General features: G+C 44.8%; 1 protein-coding gene across 2 annotated transcripts in view; it reads left to right on the forward strand.

Annotated features, from left to right (window-relative positions):
* The window catches only part of Slc44a3 (solute carrier family 44 member 3), a 72,891-nt gene that overhangs the window by 41,530 nt on the left and 5,355 nt on the right, over positions 1–26,006 (forward strand). For both annotated transcript variants that reach the window (XM_035451997.1, XM_027395625.2), the window contains one exon: positions 1,227–1,313. In XM_035451997.1, coding sequence (XP_035307888.1) covers positions 1,227–1,313 — 87 coding nt within the window. The remainder of the gene's footprint in view (positions 1–1,226; positions 1,314–26,006) is intronic.

A 26,006-nucleotide genomic window follows, 5' to 3' on the forward strand; every position in this document is an offset into this window, starting at 1 on the left:
GCGAAAACCTGTCCAGGTCAACTTTCATCCAGTTGAATTAACACTGGGACAAGAAAATGTCTATGTGAGATTGAGTTGTTCAGGGGTCCACAAAGTAGGCTGGTTGAGGATTAATAGCTGGTTTGGGGTTTGTTTTGTTTTGTTATCTCTGGGTGGTAGGTGGGATATGGCAGCTACCCCTTGCCCTGCTAGTCCACTCAGTTTTCATTTTTAAATTTTTTCAATTGTTTATTCGAATTCAGGTTGTCAGGTGTAGTGTACAGCACTTTTACCTCCAAGTACTATGCTTGCCAGCCTGGGATTTTGCTTCTTGGGTTTTTGTTTTTTCACAGTAGTTGGTAGGTAGAACTTGGTGAACCACCCCTGCCTCAGCTAATTCATTCTCAAGTTACATACTCAAGTTAGACTTCAGAAGATTGACTGAATCTTTAAAATTTAGTCTGAAAACCTCATGATAGGATCTATTTCCCCCACCCTTGAACTTGATTATTTATGTGGGCACATATCTACAATATATGGTTTTGAATTCTAGTCAGTAACAAAAACCTCACAAACTTTGAATTCAAAGGTCAAAATGTGCTAAGCATGGTGACATATGCCTATTGTCTCAGTACCCTGGAGGCTGAAGTAGGGGAATTGGGAGCTCGGGGCTAGTCTGGGCTATGCAGCAACACCTTGTCTCAAAAACAAAACTAAAATAATTCAGCTAGGCATTGTGACCCATACCTATAATACCTATATTTGGCCGGGCAGAAGCAGGAGAATCAGGAGGAGGTCAAGGCTAGCCTCAGCTACATAGTAAGTTTAAGGCCAGCATGGGCTACAGGAGACCCTGGCTTTAAAAAACAACACACACACACACACACACACACACACACACACACACACACACACACACCAATTGTGCATACCATTTGACACACTTAGAGGCAGATGAAGAGGGACAAGAATTAAAAAGTCAGCTTTTCCTTTGCTGGTGAACACCAGTTAATCCATTTCTCTGCTGAGGTTAACTGGACCATGACGTCTAAGGCCATGAATGAAAGCTAGCTCATCCTCAGTCATAGCAATTGGTTGAGTTGCTGGCATATGAGTGAGAATTGCTCCAGCTTTACCCGGGTACTTAGATCTGCAAATGGAAACAGTCCTCCCCTCAGAGACAAGCTACTTACTTCTCTCTGTCATCTCCCACTCTATCTTTGTGTCCTGAACCTACCTGATCCCAGCAGTGTGGTGCGTGGTCAAGAGGTGTGTTCAGATGCAACTACTGTGGGTTCAGGTGTCTCGCCAGACACCTGCAACTTCTCAACCAGGTATGTGCTTCCCTGTGCCCTGAGTCTGAGGGTGGCTTCTGTCACTTAGATCAGCAAATTCTTCAGGGTGGGTTGTGTAATTCCTTCAGCTTTTCAACCATGTCATGTGTCAAGTCCACTTAACTCCATCATCAAATCCAGAAAAGCAACCACAGACAAATGTGAAGAAACACACATGGCTGGGTGTCAATAAAACTTTACTGATGGACTCTGAAATTTGAATTTCGTGCAATTTCACATGACAAGAAGTATTTTTCTTTTGCCTTTCCACTCATTTTAATGTTGTGAGCGTCATTCTTAGCCCCAGCCTGAGAAAGGCGGGGCAGGAGTCTGTCAAACTGATCACACCCTCTCCTCAGGACTGTATGGTTTGTAGACCCCGTACCTTGGAATGGTAGGATACTACAACTGCTCTTCAAATTCGGCAGAAGTGAGTTTCTCTTTTTCTAAAATAAAAAGGGGCAGGAGCCTTTTCCCATTTGACTATAATGAATAGCTGTCAACCTCAAACAAATATCAGTGCCATATAACAGGCATAATTCTGCTAAACTAGGAGAATTTTCTCTCATTTTTTTCTACATTTTACCAGCACTTACTTCCCTTTCAAGCTACAAATATTCTCTTTTAAAATCTTTCAAACTGACAGAGACCTAAATAAATGTTTTATTTTTCTGTAGCTTGTTTAGGAAAGTTTAATAGCCCTTAGTCACATTTATACAAAACAGTGTTTTTGTAAGGCAGCGGCTGTTTTATAATTTAAGTGTGTGCAGAGATCTCACTTAGAAAAGTAGCTCTTCTTATGGCCCATCTTTCTAGCAGATGCTCCACCAGAAGTGAAGGGGCTAATTAGGCTGTCGGTGTTTGGTGTCTTACAATTGGTGTTTAGAATACCTTTCATTATTCAGGGAGAGTGTAGCATTCTTTTTTAAGCTCCGCTCTATTTTTAAGTCTGAATCTGGGTGTACATTTTAGAACACATTTTGTCTCTATATACCACAAACCACTATATATAAAACACAATAAGGCAATGTGGCATTTTTCAGAAAGGTGGGGCATATATCAAGCCAAGCCACGCCTTGTGGGTACATTCATAGACTAAAATGCTTCCCTTCTCAGAACTGTGTGTGTGAGTCTGGACACTAGCTGCCAGTATAAAAGCTTTGAGATGTGTTGATATGTGATAAGATGTAGTTAAGTGAAAATTCAAAGCTGAAAAACCATACAGTTAGCCTGGGCAAGCAAGACACTAATACAAACTCTTTAGAAGGTCCTCCAAGATTCCAGGCTGGAACCACCACTTCTCTGTGTTTTACTGGATTCAAGTTCTTGCTGTGCCCTTCCCTATTTCACTCTTGGTATCCAACTGCCCCTATGGGAACCTAGGACACCACCATATCAGGAGGGGAGATAGATCAGTGGGGAAGAAGGAGGAGCTCTAGGTCCACTTACTCTGACCCTCCCTATATTCCACAAAGATAGCTGCACTCATATGTGACACAGGTTTGGAGTCTACCATTTGGTGGGGGGAGGGGAGGGGATATGTCCGGACTTGGCCACTCAACCTCATTTGAAAACCACTGTCTGATATTCTTACATTTGTTTTCTCTACTCTGTTACCCCCAGGGACATAGTCTCTACCTTCTGAAATTTCACCTGCTAATATTAACTAAGACCTTTCCTCTTGGGAATTGAGAATATTGCCGAGGTCAGGTGCAGTGTTCATTTTAACCACACTGTAATTACCGTTATACAGGTGGTGTGTCCTGTATGAAGATATGTGACAGATATGCAGGGGGAGTGATTGTCCTGGGCAATGAGAGTAAGCTGGCCTTGCTCCAGCTCTGAGAATGAGTCAGTGGGACAAGCAGGGGCGGCTCTCTGAGATTCTGACCTTGGGGTCTGTGCTGTAAGCCATGGCCTCATTACACTAAGGTGACTCCTACAGGATTGGGCAATGCCATCTGGCATGAGAACTCTGAGGGCAGGAGGCTGGGGAAAAGAGCTGGACGGGGAGGAATGGAAGAAAGAAAAGAATGATGGGAGCGTGGACAAGAAGGGAAGGGGCTGGAAGGGGCTGCTCTAAATGATGGCCTGAAAGTGAAGGAAATGCTAAGGAAGGAAGACAGATGGTGAGGATTAACCATCACGATGGGGGAGGAAACAGGAAAGCAGAACATTGACACACTGAATGAACAACACAGATACTGCTGCAGTTAACAGAGAAAGGCTGGTCTTTCTTATAAATGATGCCAAATCAACAAAGAAAAAGGAAGTTCTATATGAAAAGACAATTCCACCATAAATTTAAAAAGTGATTCAGAGAGACCAGGTCTCAAAAAACCAAAATAATGATGATGATGATGATGACGGTGATGATGATGATGCTGCTGGTGGTGGTGGTGGTGATGGTGATGATTCAGAATGAAGCAGAGACCCAAATGTAGATCCAAGCTGTAAAACTTCCAGGAGAGAAGCCCTTAGTAACCATGGGGCTTACGCAGAGGAGTCCTTAAATATGACACAGAAATCATGAACTATCAAAAAGAGGAACAGGGCACAGACAAGACCATGCTAGTAGGGAGTTTAACATAGCATGCATGTCACATCCCCAGCAATACATACACTAAGTATGGTGTACGCCTGTAATCCCAGCACTGGGCAGACGGAGGCGGGAGGATCAGAAGTTCCAGGCTAGACTCAGCTCCATGAAAAGGTCAAGGCTAGTCTGTGTTGCACAAGAGTGAGGAGAGAGGAAGGAGAATAATGTTGGTAAAATGGTAGTCAGCACAGCTGTCAATCTCATCTGTGGATAACCAAGGGAAAGGGAGCTCAAAGTGAAGAAATGGACTTAGATTAGACTGGAAAATAGCCTCCCATTGGACTAGGTCATTGCAGGGGGTGGGGAGACTTTGGCAATCTCTATGCCTGGAAATCAGATACAAAAGGGCCAAAGCCTGTTTTCTTTACCCTGTTTGATAGGAAGGAGGCTAGGGAAGCTGGAAGAGGATCAAATGTGTTTGTCCTGCTCAGAACCCAGATTCCCCTGCCTGCAGCTCGGAGGCCACTGGTGTTTATCACTACTTCCTAAAAGCCTCATCCATCTTCACTAGGACCCAGGACAGAGGCAGAGAGATGTTTCCGCCTTTTGTAGACACCCAGCCCAAGGCTGAAGGTACTGCATTTGCAGATTGGGGTAATGAAACACCAAACCCCATCATTTCTCGTTTGTTTCTCTCTGCTTCAGAAAATACCCAAGTGTGTACAGCTGTAAAACAACTATGTCACCTCACACATTCATTAACACCAATATCATTTATTCGCTGATGCTATGTGCAACCATTTGAGCCTGGGCAGAATAGGGGAAGGGAACCAAGGGAATCTGGGGTGTGTATGTAGCAGTCAGAAACACATGCATGAGACACATAAACACCAGTAAGAAGTTCAGAAAATGCAGACACTCAGAGAAGAACAAGCGTGGTCGTTGAAGTCCCCATGGATAGTACCAGCTAACAAAACAGTGACAATGCTGACTGTAGGCTATTGGCACCAACTGTCAATCAGTCCTGAATGGTGGAATAGTATCACCAGCTCACAGGCCAAGAGACTGAGTCTTGGGAAGGCGCATAGTGTCGGAACTAGGAGTCAGTCTAAGTCCATTTGTCCTTCACAAGCCCTACTGCTATGCAACTTTTCTAGCCAGAGACTCAGAACCACCCCCAGGACTGTTTGCAACAGCTTTCTGATCCAGACAGGCTAGCTTCCTGACAGGGGAAGGCTTGCTAAAAGCAGACTTGGAGAGGAGAAGTATGTAGGGCCACCAGAAGCCAAGACTATGTATCCTGTGGTGTCAGGGTAGAGAAGCCTTGGCTGGGTGGTCTGACTGCCCTCTCCCCCCCCAGGCAAGTCAGTGGTCCAGGCCTCTGGTCTGGAGGCTGGTTCATGTCAGTCTGGCTGGCAAGGAAGCCTGGAGCCTCCCTGCTCCCTACCAATACATTTGAAGGACCCAGTTGAAATCTTCCCAAGGGACCATGCACTAACCAAGCAACCAGAAAGCCTGTCTGTCTTCTGTGTTTGTTACTGTCCTCACCCAGTTCCTCACGATAATGCCTTCCCACCTACATGCAGGGCACCTGCCCCGGCTCTGATGGTGGCTTTAGATCAGCTCCCCTTTAAGTAAAAAATCCACTGCTGGGCCTCCAACACTCTCATAGGGACTTCTGCATCGATCTGAAAACACGCTAGAACTTTTCTTTCTCAAATCTTAGTGGAAAATCACAAAGGTCTATAGGTTTTTATTCTTGCACACAAGGAAGGGCTTTTTACCAGTCAGTAAAGTAGAACCTGTGGTTATTAAAATATGTTTTTTTATGAACCCCAATGAGTGTATTACTCTGTCTCCTTAGATGTCATATTCTCTAGTCTGTTATGACTTCTAACTATCTGGGTGGTGCCTGGAACTATCTGAGTTTGGAACCTGTCTTAGTTTAAGTTTTTATTGCTATGAAGAGACACCATGACCATGGAAACTCCTATAAAGAAAACATTTAATTGGGGTGGCTCACTTACAGTTTTAGAGGTTCAGTCCATTATCATGACAGGGAGCATGGCGGTGTGCAGGCAGACGTGTGCTACATCTTGCAGGCAACAGGAAGTCAACTGTCAGTACCCTGAGCCTAGGAAACCTCAAAGCGCGCACACACACACACACACACACACACACACACACACACACACACACTTCCTCCAACAAGGCCATACCCACTCCAACAAAGCCACAATACATAATAGTGTTACTCCCTTTGGGACTATAGTGGCCAATTGCATTCAAACTACCACTAGGCCCTAGGTTGGCAGTGTTGGGATGGTGCAAATTGGGAAAAGTGTAACCAGTATTGTTCAGTTACAGTTGTTCATGTAAACTAACACACTTTGTTGAGTGTTCGGTTCTAACATATTTTTTATTTTTATTTGTTGTCATTTTAAGCATTGGATTCCTTTTCTTTTCTTTTCTTTTTTTTCCTTCTAGCAGAAGTAGAAATAGGTATAGAAACTGAGCTATGTGCTGATACCATTACCATTTGAAAACTACCAGTCTCCTGGGAGACTCTCCCAGAAAATAGTCAGCTCTTAGTTGGGTGTCACAGCTATTTGCCTCTGCCTCTTCCTTCTTTGTGTAACTCAAGCTGGCCACTCAGCCTCAGGAGCTTTGCAGGTTGAAAGCGTTGGGTTAAATAACTGCTAGGTCCCTGTAGAGCCTTCTGAGCTTTGGTGAACTATCTAGCTCAGAGCAGAGCCTGTCAACAGGGCTTAGGATCTGATTGCTTTCCTGTGTTCTAAATTGACATGATCTTCTCCCCCACCTGACCTCCAAATGCTTTTTTTGTTTTGTTTTTCAAGACATGGTTTCTCTGTGTAACAGCCCCGGCTGTTCTGGAACTCGCTTTGTTCCATGCTGGCCTGGAACTCACAGAGATCCACCTGCCTCTGCCTCCTGAATGCTGGGATTTAAAGTGTATGCCACCACTCCTGCCTCCAAATGCTTCTTAATCTATGGCAAGGCCTGACCCTGGAATCACAAAGATCATTGTGTTGGCCATTTAGAATCATGGGGAGTGGCTCTCAAGCGTATTCGAGAAGAAAGCAGAGCCATCTCTCTGGGTCTACTTAGAGGGGTTCTGCCAGGACTATAGGAAACAGCACATATAGCTGACAGCGGGACTCAGGACAGACACTGGTCATTGTGGGCAGCCTTAGAAGTGGGAGAGTCCTATGGTGCCTGTTATGGTGGAAGCTTCACCCAGCCCCTGACATCCATATACCCAAAGAGTCTGGAATGTTCGGGTGGAAGTTCCACCCAAGCCCCCCCCCCATCTGTCTCCAAACCCTGCTGCATCTCAGAAAGCCCTTTCCCATGCTCTCTCTGGAAGACCATCTGGGAGCGTTGTGTGCATTAAATGTGGGCTTTTTACAATTTGGTTTGATTTGGTCTAATTTGGATTGCTGCATCAGCAGAGAGGCTTATCGGGGTGCAGAAACTTTTCAGTGCCCAGCACTGTCCCTGTCCCATTTCTCTATAGGCGATTACACAGGAAGACAGGTGTCTCCTGAAGAGGAGTGGGGTGCATTAAAGTGCCTCAAAGCAGACTGCCAAGCATGCAGCCTCCCTCACTCTGTCATCTATCTGGATGCAGGCTAAGCCAGTACAGAGATTGTTGCTTCCTGGTATTTGCATGGAAATATGGGCAGCTCTGTCTTTCTGAACAACAAACACACTTGTCAGAAAGGTTCAGACAGTCTCATTCATTTGAGTAAAGAAAAGAGCTTGCTGCTTCCTGAAAAATAGGCCCGTCTCTCCTCCCTCCTCCTAGCCAACACCCCTGCCCACCTGCCCGCCAGTCGTTTTTTGTTTTGTTTTGTTTTGGTTTTGGTTTTGGTTTTGGTTTTTAGAGACAGGGTTTCTCTGTGTAGCTTTGAAGCCTATCCTGGCTTCAAATCTCTCGATCTGGAGACCAAGTTGGCTTTGAACTCACAGAGATCCACCTGCCTCTGCCTCCTGAGTGCTGGGATTAAAGGTGTGCGCCACCAACACCCGGCCCTGCCGGTCATTTTTATTAGTGAACATAAAGTTAGTCTGTTTCCCGAGGTTTGGTAGTCAACTTGACTTTGTAAAATCTCAAAGCCTGCTGGGTGGTGGTGGAGCAGGCCCTTAATTCGAACACTCGGGAGGCAGAGGCAGGTGGATCTCTGTGAGTTTGAGGCCAGCCTGGTCTACAAAGCTACACAGAGAAATCCTGTCTCAAAAAATAAAAAAACACTTCAAAGCCTTCTGTCCCCAGGTCCTTGCAGTTGGCTCTGCCTCAATGCCTGTCTTTCTCTCCATCCATGAATAGCAGCAGTGCTTCGTGACTTTTCCATGTCAGGTTCATCACAAGCCAGGGGTGGCAGATCACCACTGACACTTCTTTTCCTTCCCCAGAGCAGCATGTGATTTCAGGGGAAGGATGCAATGAACTGTGGGAAATTCCTCTAGCAAGATTCTGAGAATGATGGAAAGAAGCCTAAGAGAACATTCTTTAGTTCTCTCCAATAGTAACCCTGGTCATAAAGCACCCAGACAGCCTCTCTTTCTATGGCAGAGATGGCTCTGCCTCCTGCTTCCCCTGCTAACTGGCTCAGAGCTATCCCTGGGCTGCCAGCTGTTGGAGGAGCTCTAGAGAGGTGTCTCCTGCTTGCAAGTTTTAGAGGGAAGCACACATGTGTGACCACATTGACGCTTTGCATGAAGGCTCCTATATGGACAGTGATAATCCCCTGGTTCCAGCTGTCTAACAGCAAATGCTACTACCCCTGCTTTAGATAGAAAGGAATTAACGCTCCTCTTTGTAGGAGGCCCCAGACTGTCTGGAAGAAAACTAGTTGAATCCCCATGCTTCCTGGTGTGTGGCTCAGGAGCTGCTTCTGGGTAAGAAGGGTTTTGTGTGCCTGTCCCAGGCCTTGCTCACACCTGCTGTGAGCATGATGCAAGTGTCAGGGCTTAAGAGGGCGAGGCCCTAGGGCGCTGTTCTCTAAGTGGGTCTTGGTACACCCTCAGAGAGCAGCTGCCACCTTAGACAAGACTGATGTCCTTCCCTATTTGAGATGCTATTTTAAGGGGAAAACAATTGAGATTTATTAAATGAAGGATTGCGTCACTATCAGGAAAGGGGGCAGTGATATAGGAGTATTGGAGCAAGCAGGCATCTCTGCTGGGAGGTGACTGTACTTAGCACAAATGACTTTCACACACACACACACACACACACACACACACACACACACACACACACCAGCCCAGCCCCAGTGTGCAGCAGATGGATGACTGCTGTGTGTTGGGTACTTATAGATGCTGTGCTGGGCACTCTTGCTTCACCTGTATTAACTAGAGTCGTCTTCCAAACAGACAAGAACACTTACTAAGACATTAGACAGAGGGAAAGTGAGAGTTGCCTTTTGAGGGTGGGAAGACACAATAGGCCTTTCTTCTTCCTTACCAAAGTTCAAAACAGTTGAACACCAAATCAGCTGACTGGAAAACGCATCCCCTATACAGCTTGTTAATGGTTCACGCTAAGTCAGAAGGACTAAGCCACCCTTTTGCAGGCCTTACCCACAGAGTGGGAGCTGGAGTTGAAAGAGTACAGTTTCTGTGACAGCCCCCCACCGCCCCCAACAGAGTCAGAAGAGGGTTGAGCAAGCCTGTGCTCTGCTCACCATTTCTTCCCCATGGAGAAATGAGGTATGTTCTCCCAAAGGACAGTCTTGGCCACCAAATGAAACCTGGAGAATCTGGTGACCTTGACTCCAGGATGGAAACTTGGGTTTTCATCAGCCCTGGGGCATTCCAACCAGAGACCATGTGCTCAGAACCCTAGATCTTCAGACATCAGGAGACACCTTTCCTTCATTATAGCAAAATCTGTAGGCCAGAGGACTTGCTAACTCATCCAAGGGTACATGGTGAACAGATTTTTTTTTTCCTTCATGGTGATATTTATTCATAAACCCAAAACCCAGTTACTCTGGTGGCCTTCAGGATGCTCTCATCCAGGTCAACCAGAAAGTTACCAGGATGTACAGAGGTAGGTTAACAGTACAGCATTTCCTGATAATGGGCTTCTCAAATTTATGAAGTATTTAACAAAGAAGAACAAAGGGGGGAGGAGCACAACAAATGTCAAAGTGTTGCCTTTGGTAGGAAAAACAAATCAGATCAAAGAGCAACGCACACACGTCACCAGTCGTTGTAGAGAGGGCTGCACCACGGCCACAGACATCCTGCTGCTGGGTGTAGACAGTTAGAAATACAATCATGAGGTCAGAGATTCTCCTTCCCTTCAAATACTTAATGCTCCCCACAAGACCTTTACGGTTCAAACCAAAAGGGCATGTTTGAACAGATTTCTTTCAACCTCATCTCTATCCTGTGTCTTCTCTTGCCTTCCACACGTCACTGAGAGGCTGACGATAGGCGAGTGTGTTCCCTTATACCATGTGACCAAAGAACAACTATATGGAGATAGTCGCTCTCACAGGGTCAACATGGAAGACAGACCTGTGCTCCTAGGGCAGAAGGGTAAGGAATGTGTCTGTCTGGGTCGTTGGAGGACCAGGATCTCCCCCTAACGATGAGACCAGACTCTCAGCTTCCTGCTCCAAGCCTCTCCCATCCCCCTTCTTCCCTTCTTCTCAAAGACTGTTGCCCCTGGCTACCATTGTTCTCTCTCCCTCACTCCTTACTTCTCTTGGGGTCTGTGTCCATGTTTCCATTTCCCCAGGACTGGGCTAGAGTAAGAATTTGGTTTGATCTTGAATTAGATCTTGACCTGAGTCATGTACTGTGGGACTTGTGATGGTTCCCTTCACCCCATTGGCCTCTGTTTCCTCAAATATAAAGCAAAAGACTCAATGGCTACCTCATGGACATGAGGGATGACTAAATAAGCCAACACACCAATATTTAAGCATGCTGTCTGCCTCTCCTTAAGTAGTCTATAAAATGTTATTTGTTATAATGAAGGGAAGGTATCTTCTGATGTCTAATGGGCTGGGGCTCTAAGGACCTAGCCTGTGGAAGGAATGCCCCCAGAGGACGAGTGAAAAATCTAAGTTTGAATCCTGGAGTCAGGGTCACCGGGATTCTCCTGGTTTTGTTGTTCAATAGGGGAAGGGAGCATTTAGTTAGTGTCACTTACTAATTCACCAAATATTAGAAGTCTGTGTGCTAGAGAAGTTGATGGTTAAAGGCCTGTTTCCCAGGGCCTTGACAGATAATTAAAGCACGTTTGCAAAGCTCTTAGTTCTAGGCTGGCATGTTTAGATAACACAGAAGATATTAACATTATTATCATCATCACCAACCCATCGCTGAGTGTGGGGGTGCCTGGGTGTGTCTATTCTGTGGCACTAGAAGACTGCTGAGTTCATGAGGTTATCCATTGGATCCTCTCTGGGGGGGGGTATCAGTATCCCTGGAGGGCTTCTCCTACAATGGTTTTCTCTTCCCTAACCCCAGTTACCACCACCATATTCATCACTCATTGAGGAAGCAGAGCTGCTCAGAGTACTGCTTTCCCTTCTCTATTTGAAAGCAGCCTGATATTTCCCCCAATCCAGGGTCCAGTACTTCCATCCAAACCTGAGATCAGGACACAGAGTGTGACTGTGGCTGGAGATTGAGAAAATCGGCCTGCCCACCCAGCTCATCACTTCTAGGAGGCAGGCTTGTCTCACTGCATCTTTTTCATCAAGGCTTTGTCACTGCATCAATTTCTTGTCACTTCCTTTCTTCCTTTCTTTTTTTTTTCTTCAAGAGTCTCACTATGTAGCTCTGGCTTTCCTGTAACTTGCTATGTAGACCAGGGTGGCCTTGAACTCACAGAGATCCACCTGCCTCTGTCTCCTACAAGCTGGAATTAAAGGCATGCACCATTTTGCCTGGCTATGGCTCCCATTTTTCATCAGCAAGATTGGTGACATGACATGGCCTAGCAAGGGTAACTAGGACTGCTTCCAGAACCATAAGCCTAAAAAGTCACCCTAGCTAAGGGACCACCATTTCTTAATGATGAGACATCCTGTATGATTCTGAGCTTCACTTAAAACACAAAGCCACCCATCTATGCTCTTACCTTCCCATCAAACCATGTCTTAGATATACCAGAAATAGCAGGTGGAATCACTTGGGTATTTTTAATCTATGAAAACTACCACTGAAGTCAGCAAAACTTATTTTTCTCATAAATGAGAACATGTTGTGACAGTATTTGAACATGGAGGCTCTGGCAGCCAAAGAAGCAGTTTTCTCCTACAGTCTTCCCCTCGACAGCTTTGTGTTTGTGCCCTGATTGTCTGCATCCGAAGATAGACCATCCTCTGTGTTCACAGGTAGGGAGGAAGGTGGGTGCTCAGAATGCAAGAAAAATGTTTGACAGTCCAACACTACCCCAAGTACTAAAGAGATGTAAAGACTATAGATTATTGTTGACGTTTCCCAAGTTTGTTTAGCATGGGAAATAGAATTAAACAGTCAAGTAGCTCCTACCACAAATCTAATCTTCCTTGTGATAGAGAGCAGGCTTCTTTGTGCCATCTCCCTTTGGGACAAAGGGTACTGTCAGAGGCTCCTTTGGACTCCTCCCTTTCCTGCCTTCTTAGCAAAGCATCAGCTGCGGGGACATTCCTCAGCTGCTCTTCCTCGGTTATCTCTGTCTTAGACATTGGGAAGGAAGTGGTTGGTCAGAGTTTGGAGAATGTGCTCATTAGGAAAACAAATGAGAGGAGGCATGAGTCAGAATGATTGGGAATAAAGAAGTTTTGATTTGGCAATCACTAATTCTTGCTGGAATCCCACGAGGCTCTCATCCCACCTGAGCTTCATATTCGAATGATTTTCACATGATTGTGATTCAAAGACCAAAACTCAGATGTGTGAGAAACACTGTCTCATGTCCCATAACCCAAGTTCTAACACTGAGTTCCCATTCCACTGGATGGGCAGAAAAGTGAATTGCTAACCTTGGGCTTTTATGCAAAGATTCAGGGGTTCCCAGGCATCAGTTGGCACAGGTTGGCTCTTGGGAAAACCATCTTCTTGTCTTCAGGGCTCTTTGGACCCTCTCTGGAAAATAGGATTCTTTTAGAAAGCCATGACATATGGTCTTATGTGGCCGAAAATGTGAGCAGGAGGTTATTGTCTGTCCTGGTCATCTGAAAGAACACAGAGATGCAACTTCCTCCTTTTTAGACAAATAGACAAATATTTAGACAAATATGGGTGGTCACAGAAGGCCCTTAACATTTGCTTGCTTTGCTAAGACAAAGATGACCTGAACCTCTGGTCTAAACCACCAACCTCTGGTCCCTTTTTTCCCCAGGCCAGTGAGGTTTCTTTCTGTGGGTGGAGAAAGATCAGAGCACACACCTGCTACTCCAAGACATTCAGATCATATTGGGAAGCTCTTTCCTTTGCTTTCCTCATTGCAGGGAAGGGCTCAAAGGTTAAAGGCTGGAGAAAGGGGCAGTGGAAACTAGCAAACGTGGTAGATGGGTTATCTTTTTTCCCTCACTCTGCGCTTAGCACTTCAGGAGGATGAGTAAAGCCCAAGTCCTGCAGGGAGAGAAAGGAGGAAATCACAGGAAAGAGGACAGGTAACATGCATGCGCCTGGCAGAGATGGTGGGCAGCCCTTCTGCTAAGAGATTCATCTCTCTAGACATTAGTAAACATGTGCTCTGAAAAGTAGGCAAGGGGATGGTGTCAATAAATTTAGTTCCATTAGATGTCTTAAATAGGCGGGGCCAGGAAGTTTCTGAAAGCTTTGGCAGTTGGATCCGGTCTTTGACAGCAGTTGTGGTTTCATCTGCCCACTCCTTTTGCTTTTCATAGGATGCTTCAGTTGGCACAGGGGTGGAGTAAAGAGAGCATTAGTAAGATTGCATTATCTGAGGAATGAGACAGCTGTGCTAAATGACTTCATCAGGACGCATCCCGGTGTGAGTGGAGAAGCCGTCTTAGGGTGTTTGTCATGCCATACTTCTCACCATAAAAGGAACAACAAAGAAAGTTGGGGAGGCCCAAGGAACAAGAGGCTGCTGCTCTCGTTAAGTGCCCTATTCAAGTCTGTATCTGGGAACTTAACCAAAGCAGACCTTCCACACATGTCTATGGCCTAAAGGATAACTATGAGGCCCATGTGGTCTTAACACTAGACCTGGGTCCATGATGAATTCATATATCTCTTTCATTCGCAAAGAGTAGCTGGGAATCTGAAAGGGAAAAAAAAGGTACTAGTTCAAAAGAGCTGCCCTTGTCTGGGACTGATTGTCAGGAGAATGGCTTTTTGAGCAGATGTACTAGTGGACAGGGGAGGTTGAAATGGAAAGACCAGTGGCCAGGCTTCAGAGGCTCAGAAAGAAGACATCTGTCATACAAAATGCTGTCATAACTAAGATGCTACAGTAGTAGTATAAACAAACATGTTAGATAGAGATACAGACTTCTTCAACAGAATAGACGGGCTAGATATATTGCTCCTATATGGCTAGAGACACCAAACTGTATCATAGAGAGAGGACCTTCTTTCCAACAAATGTTCTTGAGAAAACTGGGGATCTTCATGCAGAAGACTCTCATTGTGTGGCATTCAAAAACCAACTCATCGTGGATTTTAACCTGAAAGACCTAAAACTATAAATCCCTGGGCTGGAGAGATAGCTCAATGGTTAAGAGCACTGGATCTAGATTTGATGCTCAGCTCCTGCATCACAACTCATAATCACCTATAACTCCAGATCCAGACCATTTTGTGGCCTCTTTGGGCAGTGCACATTTGTAGAGATCTTATATGCAGGTCAAACACCCATACACATTCAATTAAATAAATAGATTGAAAATTTTAAAACTATAAAATTTTCTTCTTCCTGGAAGAAAACACAGGAAGGGAGTGGAAGGCATTGGATTTAGCACTAATTGTTCATATGTGACAGAAAAGCACGGGGTAAAGATGAACTAAATAAATAGAAAGGTCTGTCTTAAATTCAAGAACTGACTGCACACCCTAGGCAACAATCTACAGAGTGATCCGCAGAATAAAAGGCCCATCTTTGGAAGGGGACAAAATGACCACAAGTCACATGTGATAAAGGATTAATATCACCAATGTATAAAGAACTTCAGCTCAACTACAACAGGCCAAAGAACTTAATTTTTTAAAATGGGCAAAGTATTTACAGAGGCGTATATCCAAAGAATCTACACAAATGGCCAATAAATGATGAGAATATACTCAACAACACAAATCATTAGGGAAATGTAAATTAAAGCCATGAGATGTCACTTCATGCCCATGAAGTAGGTGACTCTAAATAGATCAGATAATTATGAGTGTCACCAAGGATGTGAAGTTTGGAGACTATTGGTGGGAAACAACATGAAGTTTCCTCAAAAACATTAAAAGCAGACTCACCATACTCTCCAGCACCCCTGCTTCTGGTATCTATCCAAAGGAATTCAAAGCAGAATCTGAAAGAGCTGTGTGAACAGTCATGCTCATCCCAGCGTTATTCATAATAGCCAATTGTGGAAGAAACCAATGTATTCATCCATGGGTGAATAGATAATGGGAATGATCATATACCTACAAAAGAATATTATAAAGCCTTTAAAGGAAAGCAACTCTGTCACATGCTACACAAGGATGAATTTTGACAAGATTATACTAAAATTGTAGCAACTCTTTGTACCACCAGCTCCCAAATAACAACACTGAGACATATTATTTTTTTAAGATTTTATTTATTTATTATGTATACAACATTCTGCTTCCATGTATATCTGCACACCAGAAGAGGGCACCAGATCTCATTACAGATGGTTGTGAGCCACCATGTGGTTGCTGGGAATTGAACTCAGGACCATTGGAAGAACAGTTGGTGCTCTTAACCTCTGAGCCATTTCTCCAGCCCCTGAGACATATTATTAATTATGAAAGTTCAGCCTTAGCTTAGGCTTGTTTCTCACTAGTTCTTATAATTTAAATGAACCCATTTCTATTAATCTACATGCTGCCATGTGGCTTGTGGATTTACCTCTCCTTCTGTATGTCCTGTTTCCTCTCCATGTCCTCTGGCATCTCTATCCTGAATAGATACATCTCCTCTTCTCTCTCTGCCTGGAAGTTCTGCCTAGCCTCTTCCTGCCTACCTATTGGCCATTCAGATCTTTATTAAACCAATCAGAAGGTGCCTTGGCAAAGACACATCTTTACAGTGTACAAAAAGATTATTTCACAACATTAAACAGGCCATTTTAAAAGGACAAATGTCTTATCTTTTCATTTGTATTAATCACTCCTTCATCCCTGTGACAAAATGCCAGAGAGAAACAACTTAAAGGAGGAAGGTTTTATTTTGGCTCATGGTTTTCAGTCGGTGCTAACTTGGCTCGGTACCTTCTGGGTTCAAGCATGGGGAGGAAAGGCAGAACATCACGGGGGAGTATGTGAAGGTGGCTCACCTTATGGTGGACAGAAGGCAGAGAGAGAAAATAGAGGAGTAAGTGCCTAGGGACAAGATAAGCACTTCAAAGGCACAACCCCACCTCCTAGTAGAACATTTAGCTATGAAGTCATCCATGGGGTAATTCACTGATAAAGTTATGCAAGCCTTCATTACATGAGTCTTTGGGGGTGGGGGTGGAAAGGACATCTGATATCCAAATCATAACAATGCCATGTGAAATATCTAAAGAAGTTAAAATCTGTAGAAATGGAAGGGAGAAAAGTGGTTATCCAGGACTGGGAGAATCCATGTTTTGTTGATATTGAGTGTCCATGCTGTAAAATGAAATAGTTCTAGAGATCTGTGCCCAACCATTTATATGTACTGCTAACCTGATAACCCAAAACTGTTTGAGATGATAAACTTAATACAATATGTTATTTTGTTTTCTGGTTTTTTGAGATAGGTTTCTTTGTGTAGTCCTGGCAGTCCTGTAACTCACTCTGTAGACCAGGCTGGACTCAAACTCACAGAGATTCTCCTGCCTCTGCCTCTCGAGTGCTGGGATTAAAGGAGAGCACCACCACCCGGCCTCATAAGTTTTTATTACAATAAAAAGGGTTGGAGAGATGGTTCAGAGGTTAAAAGCACCAGCTGCTCTTCCAGAGGTCCTGAGTTCAATTCCCAGCAACCACATGGTGGCTCACAACCATCCGTTATGAGATCTGGTGCCCTCTTCTGGTGTGCAGATATACATGGAAGCAGAATGTTGTATACATAATAAATAAATAAAATTTTAAAAAAAAGGAGTGGAAAGATATGCTATCATATATTTTTCTTCAAAGAGCTTTTTTTCTGCAAGGTTCACCAAGCCATGGTACAGAGCAGAACCAGGGTTATTATGTGATGTTTTATTCTTTTGGCTTTTTGGACTCTTTGGGGGACCCACCACCCAACTCCCAAATAAATACCCACAGAGGCTTATTCTTAGTTGGGAATGTTAGCTTGGCTTGCTTCTTGCCAGCTTTTCTTAAATTATGCCATCTATCTTTGGCCTCAGGGCTTTTAGCTTCTCCATTCCTGTATACCTTTTCTTTCCTTCCTACTCCATGTCTGGCTGTGTAGCAGGGTGACTGGAGTGACTGGGGTGACTGGGGTGGCTGGGTGGCTCAGTGGCTCAGTGGGTGGTCCCTGAAGTCCTCCTCATTCCTCTCTCATTCCACCCCAATCATTTTCCTCCCAGATTTCTCCTTCTATATATATTCTCTCTGCCTGCCAGCCCTGCCTATCCCTTCCCCTGTGTCATCATTGGCCTTTCAGCTCTTTATTAGACCAACCAGTTATTTTAGACAGGCAAAGAACCACAGCTTCACAGAGTTAAACAAATACAGAATAAACAAAAGCAACACATCTTTACATCATTAAATGTTCCACAGCACAAGCAAAAGTAACGCACCTTAAAATAATATTCTACCACACAGGGTTCTAACTGTTGGTTCTTGCCCTGCAACCTAGCAGGTCAGCTGTTGCCTTGCCAGCCCCTTGTCAATCAGCAATACGTTCCTGAATGGGTAGACACCAGACTTAAAACTATTCCCCCTAAACATATGGTATCCAGGAACAAACACCCTTCCCACTTCTATCCTCATCTCACTGGCACCATTTCCTCAGTGCTCAGCTCCAAATAGGAGAAGCTTGGTGTGAAGGACCAACCGTCTCACATCTGTGAACACCGTGGTGTTTGTGGAGGTTTTATAGTGTAACAGGCCCCAAGGGTAAACATTGTTTTTTTCATATTTATTCTTTGACAGTTTCATACATGAGTACTGTATTTACATCAGGGCTAAACATCTAGGTTTAACCTCTTTTTTTTTTAAAGATTTTATTTATTTTTTTAATACAACATTCTGCTTCCATGTATATCTGCACACCAGAAGAGGGCACTAGATCTCATAACGGATGATTGTGAGGTACCATGTGGTTGCTGGGAATTGAATTCAGGACCTCTGGAAGAGCAGTCGGTGCTCTTAACCTCTGAGCCATCTCTCCAGCCCTAAGTTTAATCTCTTAAGGACTCTGAGTGTCAGGTAGCTGTCAGCCACACTGTACAAATGAGGAAACTGAGTAGTTTTGCCAGGATGACAATGACAGCGGTACTATGGAGGTCATCTGTAAGACTGCCACAAGCCACGGCATTTCTGGCTTGGTGGCACTAGCTGAGTTCCTTGTCAGAGATGAGGGCGAGGAGAAGGAGGAGGAAGAACAGGAGGAGGAGAAGGAGGAGACTGATGCTTCCAGTTACCAGGGGCAAGCCCATCTATTCTGTATTTCTAACCGTCTAAAGTCAGAAGCCATGCCAGCCCTTCCCGCTTCAAACACCCACAGTTTAATTTGCCCTTAACAAAAGACCAGGCCTCCTTTCTGACTTGCTCATTTCCTCTACTGACTATGCACAGGTCAAAAGAGATTGGTGGCAGCCACCATTCTGCACAGGGGAGGATGCTGTCTGGGAAAAGGTAACAGTCTGTACAGCACTGATTCCTGGACCTGCCTTGTCACTCAGAGCCACATAGTTGCCTTGCAGAGCACACAGCTTTCCTACATCAGCCAAGGGTCAAGTTCAGCAAGATGCCCTTGTCTGGTTGGGCTTTTCCTGGATCTGGGGGAAGATGAGCACTCTATCATAGCATATGTGCTGTCTGCTCCCTGATTATGCCCCAGATGGCCATCTCTCCCTGGCCACAGGCAGGGAGAATGCTTTATTCTCAGTAGAATGTGAAGATTTTTCCAGGGTACATCTGAAGGTACCTTCAAACTTATTTTAACACACTTATTTATTTCCCTATTTATTATTTACATAGGGGAGGTACATACATGCCACAGCATACACGAAGAGGTCAAAGGTCTCACCTGTGAGAGTTGCTTCTCTTATTCCATATGTGGCTCCCAGGAGTCAAACTCAGGTTGTCAAGCCTGGCAGGAAGTGTTTTCACCCACTGAGCCATCCCACCAGCCCTGGGCCTTTTAAGCCTAACGTTCTTCTAAAGAAATAAACATGCCAGTCGTTCAAATTTGGGTTTAGTAGGAAGGAATATTATTTGGAAGACAGTCTTTGCCAAAAACATATTCATTTATCTATTCAGCAAACAGCCCCGCAGATAGGGTATGGCTCAAAAAAGTCATCTCAACAGAGGGACTGGGGTTTTGCAGGACAGTGCACCAGGTGAGGGGGAGGGGAGCAGGCCAGGGGGAGGGGCGGCAGGCCTAGAGCCATGGTTCAGGTCAGAAGTAGAGGTCCCATCAAAGAGATCTTAAGTACTCAAAACCTTATCACAAAAGTCAGGACAATAGTGAAAACCATGAAATCGAGAGGCCAGAGAGAAAAGGAGCCATCGCAATCAACATTCCCTGAAGTTAATACACAATGCTAAGGACAATAAGTCTTTTAACCCTTATAATAGTTTTCATGGGGCTGGACAGATGGCTTAGTGGTTAAGGGCACTGGCTGCTCTTCCAAATGGACCCAAATTCAAACACCAGAACCCACAGGGTGACTCACAATGGTTTGTGACTCCAGTTCCAGGGAATCTAATGCCCTCTTCTGAACTCCTGAAATTAATAAACCTACAGATATTTTTGTTTGTTTGTTTTTTGTTTTTTCAAGACAGTGTTTCTTTGTACTGTTTTGGAGCCTGTCCTGGAACTTGCTCTGTAGACCAGGTTGGCCTTGAACTCACAGAAATCTGCCTGCCTCTGCCTCCTGAGTGCTGGGGATTAAAGGTGTGCACCACCAACGCCCAGCTTACCTACAGATATTTTCTAAAAGCAACAATTTTCATGCCAGTTTAATTCTTATGTGTTGAAGGCCTGTGTCCCCATGGGTATGCAGCATGTGAGGCCAGAGGACAATATTCTGTGTCATACCTTCAGTCATTGTTCACCTTTGTTTGAGACAGAGTCTCTCGATAGCTTAGAACTCACCAGGTAGGCAAGGCTGGCTAGCCAGGGAGCCCCAGGGATCTTCCTGTGTCTGCCTTCCCAGTGCTGTGACTATAATAGAGTGCCACTGAACTTTCTGTTTGTTGGTTTGTTTTGATTTTTGAGACAAAGTCTCACTATGTGCCCCTGGCTGGCCCTGAACTCACCATGTAGACCAAGCATGCTTTGAACTCACAGATCTGCCTACCCCTGCCTCTAGGCATGGGCTGCTAGGTGGGTCTGGCCCATTGTGTTTGTTTTTATCCAAAGAACATGGGTTCTTTGGATCTGACTTAGGACTTTCTTCATGCCTTCAGGACAAGCACTTGACTGGCTGAGCTGTCTTTCTAGGTCCACTTTTTCATGATTGTTTTCAAAAAGGGTTTTAGGACCAGTGCAAAATGGCTTGGTGGGTAAAACTGCTTGCTCCAGAAGCTTGACCACCCAGATTCTATTCCAGGAACGCACAGAGGGGAGGACTGACTCCCAAAGCTGCTGTCCTTGAACCTCCACACATGTGCCATAGGGCTAGTACACACACACACACAAATAATAATAATAATAAAATACATTTAAATACCTTAAGATAAATGGCAAAGGGCTTCTAGAAAGCTAATTCTTGTATGTGAAAGTATGATTTGGGAGAAATTCAAATATTCCTTCAGTGGGGTTGAATGTCACTTTCTTTACTTGACAACATGTGTACGTTCATAGAAAAACCTTATAAAATACAGTTCTCTTGCCCTTGGGCTGGTCTGTCTGTCTGTCCTTTCAACTATGCATATTTGCCAAGGAAAAGGAAGTGTCCTTCCCAGGGGCTACTAGAGAGTGATCAGTGGTTTCCTTTCTTCTGGCCCCCATGTTGCTTAATTTTTTAATGATGAGATAGAATCTCATCATTATGTGGATAGAATAAGGCTATCGTAAAAATTAAGCTTAAAAGCAAACAAATTTCAGAAAAGCAAATGAGACTGACTGTATTGCCCTGCTTCTGGCTTTCTTGGCAGGAGTGACTCTCAGCCACCACTCCCCACCCCCAACCCTGAGGGAGTGCCTCCCTCCTGGCAGGACCCCTGAAGAGAACCGGGCTGGCAGGCTTGCCCACTCACAGTCTCTTTGGTAGTGGTTTGCAGCCTGGTAAACAGTGCATTCTTGAAGGGGCCAGTAAATGCCAGGCCCTGGAAAGCTGGAGTGTGTTTGCCAGGTGCCGTGACTTCCTTCCCATGTGTTTGTGATAAAATCAGGGATGAAACTGGCTTGGGCTAGTTCCTGCAAGTTTTCCTAGGGGCCTCAGAAGGCCTACCAAATGTCTGTGGACTCTTGACTTCTGAGGGAAGTAGTGATGTCTGAGTTACTCAAGTTTGTTTTAGGAGTTCTTGCTTTATTTTGAGTGAATAAAATCAGAACTCAGTTAGAAAAGTTGTTCCAGAAATAAAGCTAGCTATTCACAGCAGGGCTTTGGGGCGAATCCCTTCCCTTCTCTATGGAGGAAAACTCTATTTACTTTTTGAAGAGTCAACAGCAGCTCAAGTTCACAGCCCTACCATCAAAAGAAGCAGCCATTTCAGCTTGGGAGAGGACATATAGGTGCTCTCAGGTGACAGAGGACTCAGGGCCAGGCTGTGAAAGCTCCGGTTTTGACTTTGGGAGGGGGAGGGGACCCTTTCTATGTGTTGCTAATAATATTCTTGGAGAAATTTCAAAATAGAGAGGTGATGGAGCCTTTTTGTTACCTAAAAGCACAATGATTAGAATTTTCTACCAAGTAAGGTAACAGTGCCTACAGGGATTATTTTACTGAGTTAAGGTGAAGTAACATGATGAGGGGTTTTGGTCCACTGTGAAGCACTTCCCGTGTGTGTGTGTGTGTGTGTGTGTGTGTGTGTGTGTGTGTGTGTGTGTGTGTGTGTGTCCGCATGCACATGTGCCTCTGTGTGAGTCATATGTGTGTGTAGGTGCACGAATACATATATACTCGTGGAGACCTGAGAAGGACTTCAGGGGTCCTGCTTTATGACTCTCCACCATGTTGCTACAGGACAGGATCTCTTACTGAAGCTGGAGCTGTCTGGTAGCCAGCAAGCCCCAGTGACCCTCCTGTCTCTGACACTCTCCCGCATACTAGTGTGTGAACAAACTCAGCTTTTCCTTTTCAAAAGATTTATTTATTTTGTTTATGTGTATGAATGTTTGCCTGTGTATACGTATGTGCACCACATGCTTGTCTGGTGCCTGCAGAGGCCAGAAGAGAGTATCAGATCCCTGAAACTAGGGTTACAGAGGGTTGTGGGCTGCCATGTGTGTGCCAGGAACCAAACCCAGGTCCTCTGAAAGAGCAGCAAATACTCTTAAGCCCAGAACCGTCTTCCCAGCCCTTCCACTCAGCTTTTAATGTGGACTCTGGGAATTTAAATGGAGGTCCTCACACTACATAGCAAGCACTCTTCCCTACTGAACATCTCTCCAAACCTGATAGTCTTTAATACAAAGCTTTGAAGCCAGCCGATGTCTTTTTACAAAGCCCAAAATGAGGCTCCTGGAAAGACAACTTTGCAGCGATTACTCTGCAGGCTTTAGGAGGCAACCATTTTTAGAACCCAGCCTGCTTTTACAAAACTGTCCTGACGTGTCATAATGGCAGATCTCACACGGATAGCACACAGCTGTTTTGAAGGCAAGACCCTGCAGACGGGTCTGGCGAATCAGAGATCCTCTCCACGCAGGAGTGATGTAACATGGGACTCATGCGGACAGCTTGGTGGGCCATCTAGCCTTTCTGTGCTTGGGTGCTCTCTGCTACCTTTCTGTCTTGGGGATAAGAGGATTAAATGAGTCAGTATTTACGTTCAGGGAGAGAGCCTAGGATGCAGCACACGGTGTAGTGCATGAACATTTGTGACAGTGTTTACTTCCACATACAAGTTGCACACATACCTACAGAAGAAAACATTTAAAGGCCACAGATATAAGAAGCACTCTTCAGGTTTGTGCCAAGTTGTTTGGGGACACGCCACTAGGACATCTGCTCGGGTCAGGGTATTCAGGAGTCAGAGCATCTGGGGAGAATTACAGCTCCTAGTCCTGGTATTTGTGCCCAGGGGAGAATTTCTTGACTTTGGGCCAGACTCTGGTTTGTCACTGTCACTGGGCCAGTGTGCTTGGGGGTTGTGTGGTCATACCACATTGACCCTAAGTGCAGCAGGGCCCTCGGGCATTATGGCTTGTGGGAATGTCTTGCAAAGTTCTTATATGACGGTTTCCAGCCATAACTTGTAGCTTATTCCTCCTATAGCCTTTGTTGTTTCCTAAGTGATTTAGAAAACTTACCTCTCTCGGGTCTTCTGTCCTCATTTCTCCTTTTTCTTTCTAAGGTGTGACATAGAAAGTCAAATCTTAAACCTTTTGACCTGGACTGGAGATGGAGCTCACTCAGTTGGTAGAGTGCTTGCCTGCACAACAAATGCTCTAATCCCAACACTTGGGAGTTAGAGACAGGAGACCGACCACAAGTTCAAAGTCATCCTAGCTATAGAGTAAAATTGAGAACAGGTCCATGAGACCCTATTTCACAAAGAGGATAAAAGCAGCTCACCCTGTGAATTTTATGTGGTCATCAACTTAAAGCAATTTAACCATTTCCCTCTCTTTCTCTTGTTGAAAGGTTGGTCACAGGGGTGGAAGTGGGGGGTGACCTCCCCTCATCATTCATGATCGACATGACGTCCTTGCTTCCTAGGCCTCATCGAAAGCCATCCTTTCCACACTCTGTCAAGCTCTATAGCTGCCTTCCACACGGCCCCGAAGATGTGAGCTCAGGCACATGTACACATCATGGACTGCCTAGTGCAGTCCATCCTGCTGATGCCTACGAAGGAAGCAGCTTCTACTCCGCATCAGTGTAGGCGGGCCCACTAATGCTGAAACAGCAGAATGCTCAAAGTCTGTACCCTGTGTCTAGGGCAATGCTGCCCTCCTCCACTCACTCAGCCAGTCATTAATCTAGGTCTTGATGTGGCACTCAGGGATGACTCTCGTAGTAAAATGCTAGTGCTGTAGTCACTTTAAGAAGGCATATATAATTTCCCTGTCAATGTGGTTTTAATGTTCTCTTTCAGTGGGCCACAAGATGGTAAAGATAAATGGTTATGAGCCCCCTTGAAATTTGTGGAGTTGACACATGTATGAAAATGTATCATTTAACCTTTAATCATCTCAGTGGAGGAATAAAGTCTATTTTTGTTGCTTATGAGTGATGGATAGCACTAAATTGGCCGCAAGGGAGTGGGGATTTTAGGGGGACCCTCCCTCAAAAAACAAAACAAAACAAACAAAAAATAACGAAACTACCCTTCCCCATATAACTTGGGATGTCCCCTAGGAATTAGTTTAGAAAGGGAATGCGTTGGGCTCGCACCTGAATGAAGAGAGGAAGCAAAGATGGAGAGAGACAATGGTAACCACACTGAGCACTGGGACATGGTCTGAGACATGAGGCTGGCCACTCTCCAATCCTTGTGATGGAAAGCCATCCATCTGTTACAATTGTCACATGAAACACCTCTGGGACCCAGGTCAGCCCTAAATGTATGTGTGATTAGCACACACCTGTGAGATCCAAGCATGTCTTCACATGCTGGAAGCTAACTATGACAGTCATGCAAATATTACACCAGAAGCATAGAATCCTAGATGGAGCAGTCCCCATGTTTGACATCACCCAGGCCACAGTTGGTGACTAAGATCTTGCTCACTTGTGAGCATTGCTGAAAACTGATATTCATACCAGAGAGGGAGGAATGATTTGAAAATCTAAGGATGTTTAGCTTTGAGTACAGAAGACATGGTGGGGAAGAATCAGAGTCAAGAATCTGAGCAGCATCTACGGAAGCAGGAGAGCTAGAGAGATGGCTCCAGTCCCGAAATCAGGCTGTTCACAACTGCCTGTAACTCCAGTTCCCGGGACTCTGATACCTGTCTTCAGCTGTATGCACACGATACACATAAACACGGACACATACATTAGATAGACAGATGATGGATGGATGGATAGATGGATGGAGGGATGGATGGATGGATGGATGGATGGGTGGATAGGTAGAGATAGATATAGATGGATGGATGGATATATATATATATATATATATATGAATATGATTGATGGATAGACAGACAGCGATCCTTAAGCGGAAGTGGGATCAGACAAACTAGGCTGTGCAGAATTAGGTCGAGAAGATGAGAATTACATGGAAAGAGACATCCATCAACATTTCAGTTATTATCCCTACAATCCAGGAGAGGCACCAGTTATCATTTGTTTTGTTTTGATTGCAGTACTGGGGCTTGACCCTCATGTTGGTTATGCATATTCCCTGGTCTGTCTTGTTCCTGGGAGCCCACTTCTGTCAGTGTAACTGTTTGTGGGGACCCACCATTCCCTGAGGGAATGATTTTGCTCCACTCTTGCCCAGACTCCAGATATCAACTATCTGAAAAACACAGTAGTTATCTTTCATGCACTTTTCTGAGTGGCTGGTTGATTTTGAACTATGGATCCTAATTTGTACAGGAAACTCAGTTCTCTAGTAAGAACCAATACCATTTTTCAGGCCTAAGGAACCCTAATTGTTGATGCCCTTGCTAATTCCACGCCAGCTACACCCTTGGTCACTAGGATCTGCTC

Source organism: Cricetulus griseus (assembly GCF_003668045.3).
Source record: "Cricetulus griseus strain 17A/GY chromosome 1 unlocalized genomic scaffold, alternate assembly CriGri-PICRH-1.0 chr1_0, whole genome shotgun sequence".
Taxonomy (NCBI): Eukaryota; Metazoa; Chordata; class Mammalia; order Rodentia; family Cricetidae; genus Cricetulus; species Cricetulus griseus.